The sequence below is a fragment of the Nicotiana tabacum genome, chromosome 9, assembly GCF_000715075.1.
Source record: "Nicotiana tabacum cultivar K326 chromosome 9, ASM71507v2, whole genome shotgun sequence".
NCBI lineage: Eukaryota > Viridiplantae > Streptophyta > Magnoliopsida > Solanales > Solanaceae > Nicotiana > Nicotiana tabacum.
In genome coordinates, this window is record NC_134088.1 from 20,792,362 (window position 1) to 20,809,109 (window position 16,748).

The window sequence follows — 16,748 nt, forward strand, 5'->3', positions numbered from 1 at the left end:
CATGATCACAATTTACTTAGTCACTCAGTACTGTATATGTCCAATCCAACCTAAGGAAGGTCTATCCCATGTATATATATACATCAACTGACAGTCAATCACTCAGTACCGTATAAGGCCAATCTATCCCAGGGTAATTTATCCCCAAATATAAATGCTTCGGAGTCCATATCCAGGGAATTCATCACATTTATAAATAAATAAGGCAAGTCCATGCCCTGGAAAGTCCATCCCGAACATATATAAATAAGGCAAGTCCATGCCCTAGGAAGTCCATCCCGGATATAAATCATTTACGCACAATGTGGGGGGGAGGGGTGCACACTCCGGAGGGGCTCCTTCAGCCAAAGCATGAAATAAAGATGATATGGCCTGCTGCAGGCGGGCAACCCCGATCCATATAATAATTGTCACAACCCAAAATCTCATCACAGGCGTCGTGTTGACACCTAGTCTCTAAGACAAGGTAAGCCGATTTCAATTACATTCTGAAGCCTTTTTTATTTATTTAATAAGTAATCAAAACTAACAGCAGAACAAATATGAATATACAACCTCCCAAGACTGGTAGTACTGAGTCACGAACTCTAACTGAATACATGGGATGATCACGAGGACCGAATATACAATACTGTTTGATTAAAAGTTAATAGTACAATAAAATGAAAAGACTCCCAGGGACTACGACGATCCAGCAGCTCTACCTTGAATCCTTACGGTCCCGCTTTAACTCTGCTCAAGTCCGATATCTCCAATACCTGGCTCTGCACAAAAATATGCAGAAGTGTAGTATGAGTACACCACGGTCGGTACCCAGTAAGTTTCAAGATTAACCTCAATGGAGTAGAGACGAGGTACAGTCAAGACACTCACTAGTCTAATAACATGTGCAATATAATATACAAAATAATAGAAAACAAATAACATCAAGAAAATATAAAACAACCAATGTTATGCACAGTAAGTTTCAAGATTAACCTCAGTGGAGTAAGGACGAGGTACAGTCAAGACACTAACTAGTCTAATAGCCTGTGCAATATAATATACAAAATAGTAGGAAACAGATAACAATAAGGGTGACACAAAACAACCAGTGATATGCACAACAAGACAACAAAAATACCATTTAATATCGCTCAACAAATACTAAATACAAGTACACCCAATTAAATCAAATTCTTCAAATAAATGTCCTTCACATATAATTCTACTAAATAACTCTCTTTCAAATATAATTTTTCTCAAATACAATTCTTTCATATAATTCTTTCTAAATAAACATACTTCCAAATAAATATTTTGAATATAATTCTTCAATTAAAAAGTCACCATGTGATACCTCATTTCAAAATCATAAAAATACGGGTCTCAGACCATTTTTATATTTTTCATAAACACGAGTCTCAGCCCATTTTTCATATCTCCATGGTACTTCGTGCCCATAATTAAATAATCATATTTTTCCGGCACCTCGTGCCCACATTTCATATCACAACTGCACGGACAATTCACATGCCAATATCCTCAATGTATATAAGATCCACATGATCAATTTATTTCCACTAAAGTGAGTTTAGAATTTTAAAATCAAGTAAGAAATCAACAAAGAATTGAATTTATTTTTAGAAATTATTTGGGTGAAGAAAATAATATTGCACTTAAATTAAAGCATCAGATAAACTGCTGGTTTGGTTGTAAAATTATTTAATTTAGAACATAATAATAATTTTTTTTATTTAAATCAACTCAATCATCGAAAATCAGTAAGAAAAAATAGAAATATACTTCTTCAGAGTCTCGTGCTAAAAAGCCAAAGCCAACACAATACAACTAGGAGCAAAAAATATATAATAATAAAGTCAACTAGTACGTCACGGAAGAAGACAAGAATTTACATATTAAATGAAACAAAATCACCCAAGACACGAACATAAATAAAGAAATATCAACAGGTCACTCCCGAGGTACAGCCTCGTAGTCCCAAATCATAAATAAACTCACAATATCTCATTTTCCTATATCACCGCGGGAGCCCTCATATTTAATTTTAAAGAAATAATTTTTTTTCCGAAATAACATCCCACGTTTTAGCTACCCTTATCACACCGCATGACTTCTAGTAGTTCCCCTACTAGCCACGCATTTCAAGCCACCATTATCTCACCGCATGCGTTTCAACACCCTGACCTTATATCACCGCATGACTTTTAGTAGTTCCCCTGCTAGCCACGCGTTTCAAGCTACCCTTATCTCACCATATGCGTATCAATATCACAATATTTCACAAATCGTACCTCAAGTGCCCAAATATTACAACATTTCAAAATTTGCACATCAAGTGCTCAAATCTTACAACATATCACAGATTGCACATAAGTGCTCAAATCTTACAACGTATCATAAATTGCACATCAAGTGCTCAAATCTTACAACATATCATAAATTGCACATCCAGTGCCCAAATATTACAACTTGTTACAGAAATCAACAATACATTATTTTCCACAATAAGGAGCCCATGGCTCGACCATAATGTGCACAAAATCTTAACAAAAATATTCGAAAGTGAACAGCTCAACAAAATAATATTTCACATAAAATCAAGGTGGCAATCACACCAAATCATCGTATAAAATAATTTCAACAAACAAGGATCTAGGCATGACAAATAGAGGATTTAATAAGTGTCAATAATTTCCAATTTAATACCTAAGGGCGTCTAAGGATTTTAATCAACGAAATTTGCACATATAAACCAAGTACGTACTCGTTACCTCGCGTACATGGTTTTCAATTACACAGTTTGCACATAATACTCAATGCCTAAGGGGTATTTCTCCCACTCGATGTTAACAAGACACTTACCTTTTAGAAGTTATGCTGATATTTCAAAATCGCCTTTTTGCTTGAATTGACCTCCGGACCGCTCAAATCTATTCAAATCAGTTGTATAACGTCATTAAAATTCATCGGAAATAATTCCGGATAATAAAACGTCGAATTAAAAATTTATTCCAAAAAGTAAACAAAGTGAACGTGGGGCCCGCCCCTCGGAACCCGACATTATTTTCATGAAATTCGAACACCCATTCTGATACGAGTTCAACCATACCAATTTTATCGAATTCCAATAACAAATCGTCCTCCAAATCTATATTTTTCGTTTTTGAAAACGTTTTACAATTTTCCCAAATTTCCAGCTCAATTCACCGATTAAATGACTAAATCAGTGATATATTCATGTATATTAACCAAATTCGAGTTAGAATCACTTACCCTGATGAATTTTTTGAAAAACCCACGAAAATTCGTCTCAAACCGAGCTCCCAAAGTCCAAAAATGAAATAATAACCTAAACCTCGGATATATAGTACATCCTCTGAACTCCCAATGTGCGGTCCGCACAAAAATGGTGCGGCCACACATCCCCATCTCCTGCGGTCGGACAAAAACGGTGCGGCCGCACTCACTTGGAACTGCACTGCCAAGTTTTAGTATTTTGGCCATAACTTTCTCTACAGATGTCCAAATTATGATTTCTTTACCTTTCTAGAAACTAGACACGAAGGTCTACAACTTTCGTTTTGAATCATCTCAAATTTTCTTGTGGATCAAATGATATAATCTTCCGAAGTCGGGCCATCAAATCTGAGAGTTCCTGAGTGCAGCCGCACACAAAATTGTGCGGTCCGCACACTCCACTGCGGACTGGAGTGCGGCCGCACCAAAATTTTGTGGTCCGCACAACTCCCCTGAGGTCCGCACTTTCCTTTTGCCTCAGCACTCCCGAAACTCATCTGGAACCTCCCGGACACAAACCATATATGAATTTCAATTATAAAATACACTACGGACCTGCTCGCGCACTCACAACACTGAAAAGAGGTCGTCTTGACCCGATATTGACCATGGTCAAACTCCCAAATTTCTTAACTCTACAAATCTCTCAACCAATGCCCCAAATATACACCCAAACCCCTCGGGACCCCGTTCAAATATACCAACAAGTTCCATAACATAACACGGACCTACTTGAGGCCTCAAAAAACAACAAACAACATCACAACGATGAATCGCAGCTCAAATCAAAATCTATGAACTTTAAACTTTCAAATTCTATATCTTGTGCCGAAACACATCAAATCAATCCGGAATGACTTTAAATTTTGCACACGAGTCATAAATGACATAATGGAGCTGTTCCAATTTTTAGAATCGAATTCCGACCCCGATATCAAAAAGTCAACTCTCGGTCAAACTTTCCAAAACTATTCTATTTTCCAACTTTCGCCAAAATGCACTGAATTGTCCGACGGACTTCCAAATTCAAATCCGGACACACGCCTAACCCCGAAATTATCATACAAAACTATTAACATAATCAAAATTCCATTCCGAGGTCGTTTGCTCAAAAGTCAACTCTCCGGTTAACTCTTTCCATTTAAGCTTCAAAATAAAAATTTTTCTTTAAATTTAATTCCGAATCTTCCGAAAACCAAACTCGACCACACACACGGGTCATAATACATATTACGAAGCTTCTTGAGACCTTAAGTCACTGAGCGGGGTATTTATTCTTAAAATGACAAGTCGGGTCGTTACAATAATAAAGCATATAAGGCATGTTGCAATGGGCACGCAACTCGATCCCCCCAATATTCTCACAATGGATAAACATGACTGAGTATGAAATGTATATTTTTAAACAATTAAATTCAATAGCAACATGACCCTATAAGTCCCAAAATATCGGCACGTAGCCTAAGCATGGTCTTTAATATGAGTCTCGCCTTAATTTCCCTAACATGTGGAGAATATTCGAATAATAATATGATTCTTTAATTTTACAACTCCACAGAATTTATTTTAAGTCACAATTTCTATGGTGCACGCCCACACACTCGTCACCTAGCATGTGCGTCACTTTCAACAATTGATATAACACAAAAATCAGGGATTCATACCCTCAGAAGCAAGTTTAGAATGTTACTTACCTCAAACTGTGTAATTCTTTACTTTCTATGCTCTTGCCTCGCGAATCATCCTCCGAACACCTCGAATCTAGTCACAATTAATTTGATTCAGTCACTACAAATTATTGGAATTAATTCCATATGAAAATACTAATGTTTTAATAAAATCCGAAATTTTACTTAAAAATTGCCCATAGGGCCCACGTCTCGGAATCCGAAAAAAGTTATAAAATATGAACGCCCTTTCAACCACGAGTCCAACCATACCAAAATTACTAAATTCCGATAAAAATTCGGCCCTCAAATACTAAAATTTATCCAAGAGGGTTTCCAAAACTTTCTAACTTAAATCACTAATTAAATGCTAAAAATAGCAATAGATTCGGGTAATTTGATCAAAATTGAGTTAAGAACACTTACTCTATTATTTTTCTTGAAAATCTCCCGAAAATCGCCTCTCCCCAAGTTCCAATTTGTTAAAAATAGAAAATGGGACGAAAAGAACTTAAACTTTGTGCCTAGTCATTTGCTTAACGCGATCGTGGACAATCTCACGCGATCACGAAACACTGTTTGCCCCTGACCAATTTTAACCTTACGCGATCGCGGACCTGTCCACATGACCGCGAAGCTCAACTTCACTAACCTGCGCGATCATGGACTCGTCCACGCGATCGCGAAGCACAAACGCGCGACCTCCACTTCTACTCCATGTTCTCTACGCGAACGCGGCCTTAGCCCGCGTTCGCGAATCACAAAATCCCATAGCTTCTCAATCGCATTCATCTACATGCGATCGTGAAGAATAATTTCTCCACTGCCTCAGCTAAACCTACGCGATCGCATCCCTCTTCACGCGATTGCATAGAAGAAAATCAGACAGTGTATGAGAAAAATTTCACCAAAGTCCAAAGTCCAAAATTCAATCCGTTAACCATCCGAAACTCACTCGAGTCTCTCGGGATCTCAATCAAACATACCAACAAGTCCTAAAACATCATACGAACTTAGTCGAAACCTCAAATCATATCAAACAATGCTAAAACCATGAATCATACCCCAGTTCAAGCTTAATAAAACTAAGAACTTTTAACTTCTACATCCGATGCCGAAACCTATCAAATCAAGTCCGATTGACCTCAAGTTTTGTACACAAGTCATAAATGACATAACGGACCTCTAAAAATTTCAGAATCGGATTCTGAACCTGATATCAAAAGGTCAACTCCCCGATCAAACTTCAAAACTTAAATTTTTAATTTTGCTATTTCAAGCCTAATTTAGCTATGGGCTTCCAAATAATTTTTCGGACACGCTCCTAAGTCAAAATTCACTATATGGAGATGTTGGAATTATTAAAACTTTATTCCAGGGTCGTTTACACATGGGTCAACATCCAGCTAACCTTTTCAACTTAAGTTTTAAACTTTAAAACTAAGTGTTCCAATTCATTTCAAGATCTCACCGGACTTGAACCAATTACACCAGTAAGTCATATAACAACTGTAAAGTATAAATTGAGCAGTAAATTAGGGAAACATGGCTGTAATACTCAAAACAACTGGCAGGGTCGTTACATTTATGTAATTTCAACTCTATGATAGCATGTCTGCGGTTCGATTCTATTAGAATTATTTTTAATAGATTCAAAATTGTGTAGTACTGATCTACGTTATTAGAAGTCTAATAATTCTCTTTAAATATTTGAAATTATTTTTGGTTGACCTAAAATGAACTGCAATTTCTTGTGCTTCGTGTGGTCAACAATGATTTAGTTACTCAAAAGTCTTTCCAATTGAATCAAACCTTTGGTATTGATTGCTTAGTGTTTAGTATACTTGTCGTTGATTTTACTTTAGACTAGATATATTAAGGGATTGTGCATTTATCTAATTGAGAGATTGTTGGAAGATCTATTTTTTGTTGAGCGTATACTTTATTATTAGTTCTAGTAATTTATATCCTATTCCACCCTTTTGATGATGACAAAAGAGGAAAATACAAAAGCTCAAAAATTCAGGTAGAATGCATGGAGACAGGAGGAGCATAACTAAGGAAACCATAAATTGAGGGGGAGTCCACACTTGATGTACTACATGAATTTCGAGAAGATTACTTCAGGGAAGTAACCAGTTTATCTAGCATATATCATTACTTCCTTTAATTAAGTTTTCTTATTTTGTAATCAATGGTTTATCATAATCAAAAGGGGGGAGATTGTTAGCTTCAAGGTTTCACGTATTGATTTTGATGATAACAAACCAACATAATTATTATTCAAAGAACATTTGCTTGTGGTAATCTTATTCTTGCACAGGTTTATTTAAGAAATAAGATGATAGTAAAGATCTAACTAAATATAGGAAAGTTAATATCATGTAATGAATTTATCAAGGAAGATTATTCCTAGCGATTTAATCTGCAAGCTTCATGGAAGGAATAATATTTGAAAGTCATATTTTAAATATTGAATGGTTTACTACAATATCAGAAGAGGACTCTACAAAAATTATGGAAGGAGAGTTCTTAAATATCTTGAAAGGAAGGTTGCTAGAATTCTCTACAAGATCTATTATTTTGTGGAAGAAAGATACTACATGAAAAAGATATTACAAGGCCAAGGAAGCATACATTCTCTATAGAAAGAAAATATATTATGAATATAATACAATCTATATTATGGAAAGAGATTATTTTCCAAGATCAAGAAAGGAATATTTCCAATATAATATGAAGAATATATTTTCTATGGAAAAAAAATATATTATGGAGATAGTACAATCTATATTATGGAAAGAGATTAATTTTCAAGATCAAGAAAGGAATACTTCCTATATAATAGGAGTTCAAAGATATTTTGAGAGCTATTCAGAAGGAAATATTTTCTATATTGAAGATCTATTACCTTATTTGAGGAAGATTGGTACTACACTTGGTAAATAGTATATTGGCAATTACACGATGTATCTAGTTAAGGAAGAAAATCAAAGAAGACAGTGATACTACATTGTGAATGGAACTTTTTTCTATAGTCAAAGAAGGAAACAAGAGTTATGAGTATATGGGATATTGAAGAATATATCTTTGGTGCTCAAAAAGGAAAATAAATAAAGGAGGCTCAGGAAAGAATATGAATGTGATATACAACTGGATTACATAAATCAAGGATTTGTACAAGGAAAAGATATTGTGGACAATCAACCATGGAGATCAAGAAGTTCCCGCCCATGAATACACCAGATTCAAGAAGGATAAGATCAAGGCAAAATCCTATGATAAACAAATAGTACAAATTAGTACATGGTTTCCACAATTAGCTAAACTCTCTCTACGGATAGCAATAATTGTGAAGGCAATCTAAATCCCTTGGGTCATGCACAAGAATGAGCGATGAATACAACAACAAGAGAAGAACCATGTACGCCAATTATGCAAGAAATCAGCTAACCAAATCAAGGAAGATTGACAGCAAATATGGATCAACAGTCAGAACCATTATAAGAAAGAAGAACAACTATTTAAAGAAAAGTTGAAGACATTCCTAATCATGCAACCTTATATACAATTGTCTACCCAACTACAAGTTCTTTATTCTACTCTTAACAAGCATTGTAATTAACTTTTAGTAGATTTACTGTGTACACAAAAGAGTAAAGAGAGACTGAAAATATTCGAAAGGCAGTGTGTCCTTAGAGGTTGTGTCATTATTCGCTTCTTTGGTAAGCGAGTGAAAATCAAAGAGTCGTTGATGGTGAGCGAGTAAAAACCAACCTTTTGCGTTATTGGTGAGCGAGTGAAAACCAACTTTGTAAACGCTGGTGGTAAACGCTGAAAATTACACAAGATGTGCTCAACTCATATTACAAAGTGCTAAAGAGATAACCTCCTTATAACTCAAGGGGACTGGAGTAAGATACCACATTGGTTCCGAACCAGTATAAAATTTCTCGTATCATTTACCTTAATACTTTGATATTTTATTATAAGCAATTACTGTTTATTGAGATAAATATTTGATTGAATCGAAGTACTAACAGTATTGTGCAGACTGTCTCCATATTAGTCGACTATGTCTGAGGAGTAGTCAGACTAAAAATTTTAAAATGCTACAATTCAGGAGTATTGCTAATTATGTTTAAAATATGTGAACTTTGGGATTATATGCATAAGCAAACAAAGCGGAAAGGAGATTAGGTTTCAGTTCAATAGTTGGGAAACAAGCTCTGTATGATTTACTGATTTCTTAGTTTGACTTGGTAGTGATTTTAATTTGGTGGTTATTCAGTGGGTGATTGGTTTGATGATTTAAAAATGGTGGAAAATAATGAGCAGAAGATGGTAGAAAAAAGTAAAAAAAGCAAAAATTGACATTTTAAAAGAATGACCTGGCAAAACATGAGTAGTGCGTGTATTGCACTGCCTAACTGAAATCTGGTCATGGTCTTGTGGGTGTGTATTAATTTTACGTTGAACAAGTTCATGAGTCATTGGACTCTCGCAAAGTTGTGTAGTTGGCAAAACTGAACAAATGTAGGGATAAATATGTATTCTCCCTTAAAAAATAAAAAGAGATTTTATTATATTATTTTTAATAGTTCAGTGAAGTAATGGACTCAAAAAATGGTTCTATATTTTCTAGAGATCTTCAAAAGCAGCCAATTAAGATGTTGAAAGAATTCTCATCCCTTTACGGCCTTTGTGGTTCTCATTCATCAACATATTCAATATTATATAGGTTAGCAAGATACCGTGCGCCAAAAAAGAAAATACACAATATTTATACTCAATTAACCTACACTGGATCAAAAAGGAAATTAATTAGTAGAAATTTCCGTTGGAGGAAAATAAAACCAGAACTCCAGTGTTTCCAGGAACATGATTTTATTTCATTCTTAATTACAAGATCAAGCCGAGAAAGAGCAAAACTCAAAATACTCAACGGGAGTCTTAGCCGGATCGACCCCTAGGTCATTATTTGCCTTGGGAGTGGTTCGACCGTCAAGTTACTTTGTGGGGTAGGGGACCAGATCGACTGTTGCGATTGTTGTCTACAGGGTATGTAACATCCCACAAGTTGATTAGGGTTTAGCCCACTCCCTTTGTTCTACAAAACATTATTGATTCTATGTTCGCGAAGAAACTAGTCAAGGAATGAAAAGAAAGGTTAACTACGTACCCCAAAGGTTGAAAAACAGAAAACAAAAATATTAGAGAGTTTATATTTTAATTTAATTTGCTAAAGAGAACATTCATTAAACTGTGAGGTAGTTAGTCATACGAAGAAACAAGGTTGTGATGAGTTAATATCGCTCATTTCCTGTTTTCCTTCTTGTCCATTTTCTTCTTCATCATCATCCTCTGCATCCCAAAGAAAGTGAGCATAGGAGGCTAACACATAACTGCATCACCAAAAAAAAAACATGTCTATGTTTCATTTTACGAGTTTAACTTTTGTGCGTTGAGACTTACATTATCAAGTTAAAATGACCGTATACAACAATAGGTAAATGATTTATAATATCATAATTTAGTAATCCAAAAATAAATAAATAATCTATTATAACTGGTTAAGTGCACGAATTCTTACCAATCGTCAGGGGAAGCTTTAATAGCTTTCTCAAAGTAGTTGAGAGCACGAGGCGCATCTTTATGGGATCTCCAAATTAAATCAGCATAAAGTGAAAGTATATTTCCATCACTTGGATTTGCCAATATTGCTCTCCCACAATATTCTTCTGCTTTTACCAAGTTTCCACGGACCTGTTCAAAATTCCATTTACTAAATTTACAACTTTTAAAAACGTATATAGTGAACAAATCTGCTACTCCGATACTTAAGTTTTGCTCCTATATCTTTTAAATTATCAAAAAAGCTCTCACCAAAATAAACCCTATAGTATTAGTGAAAATAACACAAACTAGCCAGTTTTCGGACTGATAATCAAAAAATAGCTAGCACTTGTAAAGTTTTGAAAAATAGTTATTATTTAGCTGAAACACGGAAAGTTCCTGGATTATGGAGATCCTGCATATGAATTTCCAGCATATTCGTTGGAACTCCAGCACATTATGCTAAAATCTCGTATATATGTAGAATATTCGAACTTCAACATATTATACTTAGAATTTTTCGGATTTTTAAAAGTGTTTTTATTTAAATTTATCTCTACATAAAAAAATAGCTAAATTTCAATTACTTTTGAAACTGCGGCTATTTTTCAATTACCAATTGTACATTAAGCTATTTATGATTTTTTCCATATTCTTACAATATAAAATTAAACCGATGCAAAAAAAAAAAAAAAGGAACTTTCTGGTCACAAAAAGATTTGATTGAATATGCAATTCACTACTTTAATTTACTAAAAACACAATAATCTCTCAAAATTTCATTTTATATCACATTCTTGTTTTAAAATCTGTTCCCAAAAAAAAAATAGTTTTCTATATTTGCAATTGAATTTTAACACTAAACTTTTCCTATTATCTTTAATGACATTCTCTAATAACTATAGAATATTATGACGTATTTAAAATCACAAGTTCTAAAGATAATTATAATAATATTTGCCAAAAGTCTTTTAATTTTTACTTAAATTCTTAAACTCCATGTCTAATCAAATATGTACATATAAAATGAAATGGAACTAATTAATCCCGCACAACTTTGTAATTTTCTGTTGGTAAAAATACAGCTAAACAAAGTACTATATTAGTACCTCTTTCAAGAATCTTGCATAATTTCCAAGAAGCAGTGAATTGCTAGGATTAGCTTGAATCATCTTTGTGTAATACAAATCAGTATTATCACTCCCATAATTTGGTGAATCCCAGTACTCAGAATCGTCTCCCTTTCCACCGTTATAATCACCACCTCCTCCACCACCACATATCCTCCCACTTCCAGCTCCTCCGCCCCCGCCGCCGTCAACCACCAGCTCAACCGCCGTTGTGTGTCTATTCTTTTCCTCAACTTCGCACCCTGCATCCGTTTTCAACCCGGAATCCGAAAACAACATCAACCCATTTGTCAACCAAAAATTAGACGCTAATTGATGATATAAAATAATTAGAAGTGTAATTTTTTTAATAGTTTAAATTTTTAGACGATGTGTTTACACAATTCTATCATGTGCAATATTCCAAAAAGTTGGCCATAATCGTCACTCATTACTAACGTGCTAGCTAGGCCCATTAAAAAGAATATAATCAGGTCGCACATGAAGGGCAGGTTGATGACTTAATTAGGCTTACGAAAAAAGAGTCTATAAGGCCGCCGCCGTGTTGAAAATATAATTAAGGTTGTCAAAAAAGATTTAGCCCTCACGTGAGGGCATATTAAATACACTTTTAAACTCATGAAAAAACCATGTGATTAGGGGTATGTGTTTAGATGAGACCGTGACACAATTCAACATTACCCGCTCCTCTTTTTCTTCTTCGTCTATTTCTTCAACTGTGAGAGGAACTACGTCATGCATGGCCATGCAACACGTGCTGGAAAAATATGATGAATTTTGGAGCTCCTTAAGATCAGTTTCAGAGAGAGCTCGGGACAATTTACGTACTATTGAATTTTGTGATGAGATTGAGAGTGATGATGTTGATCTTGAGAACTGTTTTGGTACGTGAAGCATGAAGTCTGGCTCCGGGGATGAGTGTGGAGTTGACCATGAATGCTTCAATAATTGACTTGAAGAGCTTCGAAGAAGCATTTTTTAAGAAAAAATAATCTATTTTTGATATTAAATCAGAATCTTTGGTTTTGTTTTAATATTGTTTTGGTTCTAACCTGAAGGAAGGTTTCAGAGATTCTAAGGAGAGATTTTCTGAGTCTCGGTTCAAAAAATTGGGAGCAGAGTTTGTTTGGACTGTCATAGTAGAAAGAATAGGGACCTTTTATAGCGGAAAATTCATACATGCCAATTATGTCTTTCTTTTAAGTTTCACAAATCAATCATCAATCAAAATTATTGCTCTTAACTACGTATATAATGATGTCACTAATTCTCGATAAAAAATATTGAATCTAGTCTAGAGATATAGTAACAAGAGAAAGAAAAAATTGTTTCAAGCATATCTTGGAAGCACGCCTTTTTTTCAAAGAAACTAAAGGAAGCCGAGTTATTCACATTTTATTTGATGATCCGATAATTCTAAATATTTCACACATGAAAATTAGGAGGTCATTTTTACTGATTTCTGCCTCTTTTAACTTCAATATATATGGGTATTGTCCAAAATTTTACTCCCTCAGTTTCAATTTAGATGAACTAGTTTGATTTGACACAAAATTTATGAAAGAAAAGAAGACTTTTGAAACATGTGATCCTAAAAGTTTAAGAGATAAAAACTTTGTGGGGCAATAATATTTGTATGGCTATAAAAGTAAAGCGGGTAAAATAAAAAGTTCAAAGTTAAATTGTTTCTAAATATAAAAATGTGTTATTCTTTTTTGAACTGACTAATAAGCAAAATATGTCATTTAAATTGAAACGGAGCGAATACTAATTTGACAAATTTAAAAGATCAAAACTACTTAAAAATATATCTAAGGATCATTTTGAACCACTCCTAACATAATAATCCAAGTTATTCTATCTTTTTTTTTTCTTCTTAATTTCTGCCTCTTTAACTTCAACATAATAATATTGTCCAAAACGCCTACTAATTATTTGTCGGCGTCCCCGTACTTGGTTTACATACAGTGGTTGTTTCATCTGTAGGCACCAAATCCAAATCTTCATGTGAATTTAGGCCCACTAAAGCACTGTTTTAAAAGAGGGGGGCGAGGAATTTTAATGGCACGGGGTGTAAGCCCCATGAATATTTAATTTTTAATATTTTATAAAATAATATAATTATATTAAATATTTATAAATACGTGAAATTGCATAAAAAATGAAGAAAATTATAAATATGTGAATATATATATACATGTGTGCTCTATTTAAACAAAAAATTAGTCAAAATAATTTTTTATATGTTACTTAGAAGTACAAGTAACTTGAGTCAAAAAAATAAAAAATTTTACATGGAAAAAAAAAATAATTAACCTACAATTTAAACTTCAAATTTGGTATTACTAACCGAAAACGTCTTTTAAAACACTGAACTAAAGTTATGGTCACTACTCGAGGTTTGTACTTTTAACGGTCCTAATTTGTCCAGTCACGTGATACTTGTCACGTGCCAAAATCTGCGGGCGAATTGAAAGCGAAAGCACATAATTTCAGTGGCACTCTTGAGAATTTAGAGGATGGGCTTAGCTTTCTTGTGGCCCAATAAATGGAACCCACGAGAATTGTTGTTTGAAAGTAGCGGAACCCATGGGCTTAATTTAACGGTGAGTTTGAAGAGTGTTAGTCAAATCAAGACGTGCCCATCATTTTAATACTAGAAGAGTTGGAACTATGTAACTATTTTTGGGCATACTTGACAGCTAGATGAGTAATTTTGGTGGGGGCCACTTTATGCATTCCCCTTAGAAAAGATAAATATCTTTGGCTGAGCAAACAAATATATAACTTCCTCGAAGATTTATATAGACCTAGTAAAATCTCTACCTAATCACTTGATAAAGATTAACACTAAACTTAACAGTAGTTAAGATGTCTATATATATATATATATATATATATATATATATATATATATATATATATATATATATATATGCGCAAAATCTCTTTCCTTTATCAAAGATTCGATCTTCCTTAAATTAAATCCGATAAATTTTACATGCAAACGACTTTATTTTAACAATTTTGTTGTCAATAAAGAGAGTTTCATTATTTTTTCAAAAGAAAAGTACACTAGTCAAGGAAGTTACAGTTAGATTTAGGGTGTGTTTGATATGCCGGAAAAATATTCTTTTATTTTTTACTGTTTAGTTGTACAAAATAGTTTGAAAAATATTTTCCTACATATCACATTTTTTTAAAATCGGAGGAAAATGACTTCCCTAGAAAAAGTTAGGAAAATATTTTTTAAAAACTTCATCTACTCTCACATCTAACCCCAACCCCCTCCCCCTCTCCAAAAAGTTTTTTTTTCAGATTTTAATTTTTTTTCTTTTCCGTCTCCGCCTACCCCGCACCCCCGCCAAAAGAAATTTACCTTTTTTTGTATTTTTTAATTTTTTGTTTTTTTGTTTTTCTGTTTTTTTTTTCCGTCATCGCCCATCCCTACTTATTTTTCTTAACGGAAAACATTTTTCGTTATACCAAACACACCTCAGTGGCCTCATGCCATAGTTGCCATTTCAATTGCACAAATGTCTTCAACATCCAAGAGCAGTGTATCCACACAAAAAACAAAAGAAAACAGTTCATAGAACCATGAGAAAGCAGTATCTTTGGTATTGATTTTTCACGGACCACTTTTAAGAGAATAAATCTTCTTTCCAAGTTTGTGATAAATTATTATAACAAACTTGGAAAGAAGATTTATTCTCTTAAAAGTGGTCCGTGAAAAATCAATACCAAAGATACTGCTTTCTCATGGTTCTATGAACTGTTTTCTTTTGTTTTTTGTGTGGATACACTGCTCTTGGATGTTGAAGACATTTGTGCAATTGAAATGGCAACTATGGCATGAGGCCACTGAGGTGTGTTTGGTATAACGAAAAATGTTTTCCGTTAAGAAAAATAAGTAGGGATGGGCGATGACGGAAAAAAAAAACAGAAAAACAAAAAAACAAAAAATTAAAAAATACAAAAAAAGGTAAATTTCTTTTGGCGGGGGTGCGGGGTAGGCGGAGACGGAAAAGAAAAAAAATTAAAATGTCACAAAATTAAAAAATACAAATAGCCAACCAAATTTATTATTTATTTTTCTTAATCAATATACATAGATTATACATAACTATATGTATATTATAGTATGAATTATGACATTAAGTTAGATAAATGTCACAAAATTATTAACCGACATTTATTTTACATTTAAAGTAAATTTCGGAAATTTCAATGTTAATAATTTTCCTACATTTAAGTAAATGTTGGTAAAAGATTTACGGCATTTATTGTCACTTTGAAATTTCCAACACAGAGAGTAATGTCGGCAAACGAATAGTGACATTTGTTTGAGACTTTAATCAAATGTCAGCATTGTAGTTTTTAGCTTATTGTTTGCGACATATTTGAAAGTGTCGGAAATTTTTGAATTATTATCGCCATTTACGCAAATACTGTTAAATTGTCGAGACTATTTTTAACGCATCCTATAAAAAACATAAACTGGAATCATATATAATGAAAACAGTGTTGAGGTTTTTGTTATTTAAGATGAAATAGTCTTAAAATGAGGGTGAATGGGAAATAGAGAAAATTTTATTTTTCCCCCTCTTGACAATGAGACATTGTCCCATATTGGAAGAAGAAAAGATTTTTGGTGGGTATATATAGAATTGTTCTTCTTGTAGCTCTTAAAGAGTTAAGAAGAAAGCAAGCCTCACATCGTCGTCGCTCGCTCTGCTCGGATTCGGATTCGGATTTGGCTATACATTGCACTCCTTCCTCTCAGCATTTCCATACGATTTTTTGAGTTTTTACTCCTTTGTTCTGCATTGTTTTAACTTCAAACAAAGCGGATTTGGCTATACATTGTACTCCTTCCTCTCAGCATTTCCATACGATTTTCTGAGTTTCTACTTCTTTATTCTGCATTGTTTTAACTTCAAACAAAGCAACTGTAAGTGTGATTTGCTACCGAACTTTGTGTTCGCTGAAACACTGGGGTTTGAAGTACCGCTACACCAGTGTGTGATTCGTT

The 16,748-nt window shown here is 33.8% G+C and overlaps 1 protein-coding gene across 3 annotated transcripts; it reads right to left on the reverse strand.

The window, feature by feature from the left end:
- Nucleotides 1-8,099: 8,099 nt before the first annotated feature.
- LOC107807708 (uncharacterized) lies at nt 8,100-12,853 on the reverse strand. 3 transcript variants are annotated; one of them, XM_075221503.1, is made up of 4 exons: nt 12,395-12,849; nt 11,693-12,021; nt 10,561-10,733; nt 8,100-8,243 (listed from the first exon to the last, which is right to left on the reverse strand). In XM_075221503.1, the coding sequence occupies exons 2-4, from the start codon at nt 11,990-11,992 to the stop codon at nt 8,231-8,233; spliced, it is 486 nt and encodes a 161-aa protein (XP_075077604.1). In that variant the 5' UTR covers nt 11,993-12,021; nt 12,395-12,849; the 3' UTR covers nt 8,100-8,230. The 3 variants fall into 3 exon arrangements, with proteins under 3 accessions (XP_075077604.1, XP_075077603.1, XP_075077605.1); XM_075221502.1 differs by lacking the exon at nt 8,100-8,243 and adding an exon at nt 9,838-10,372 and having other exon boundaries at nt 12,395-12,853; XM_075221504.1 differs by lacking the exon at nt 8,100-8,243 and adding an exon at nt 9,838-10,372 and having other exon boundaries at nt 11,693-11,955; nt 12,395-12,847.
- Between the last annotated feature and the right edge of the window lie 3,895 nt (nt 12,854-16,748).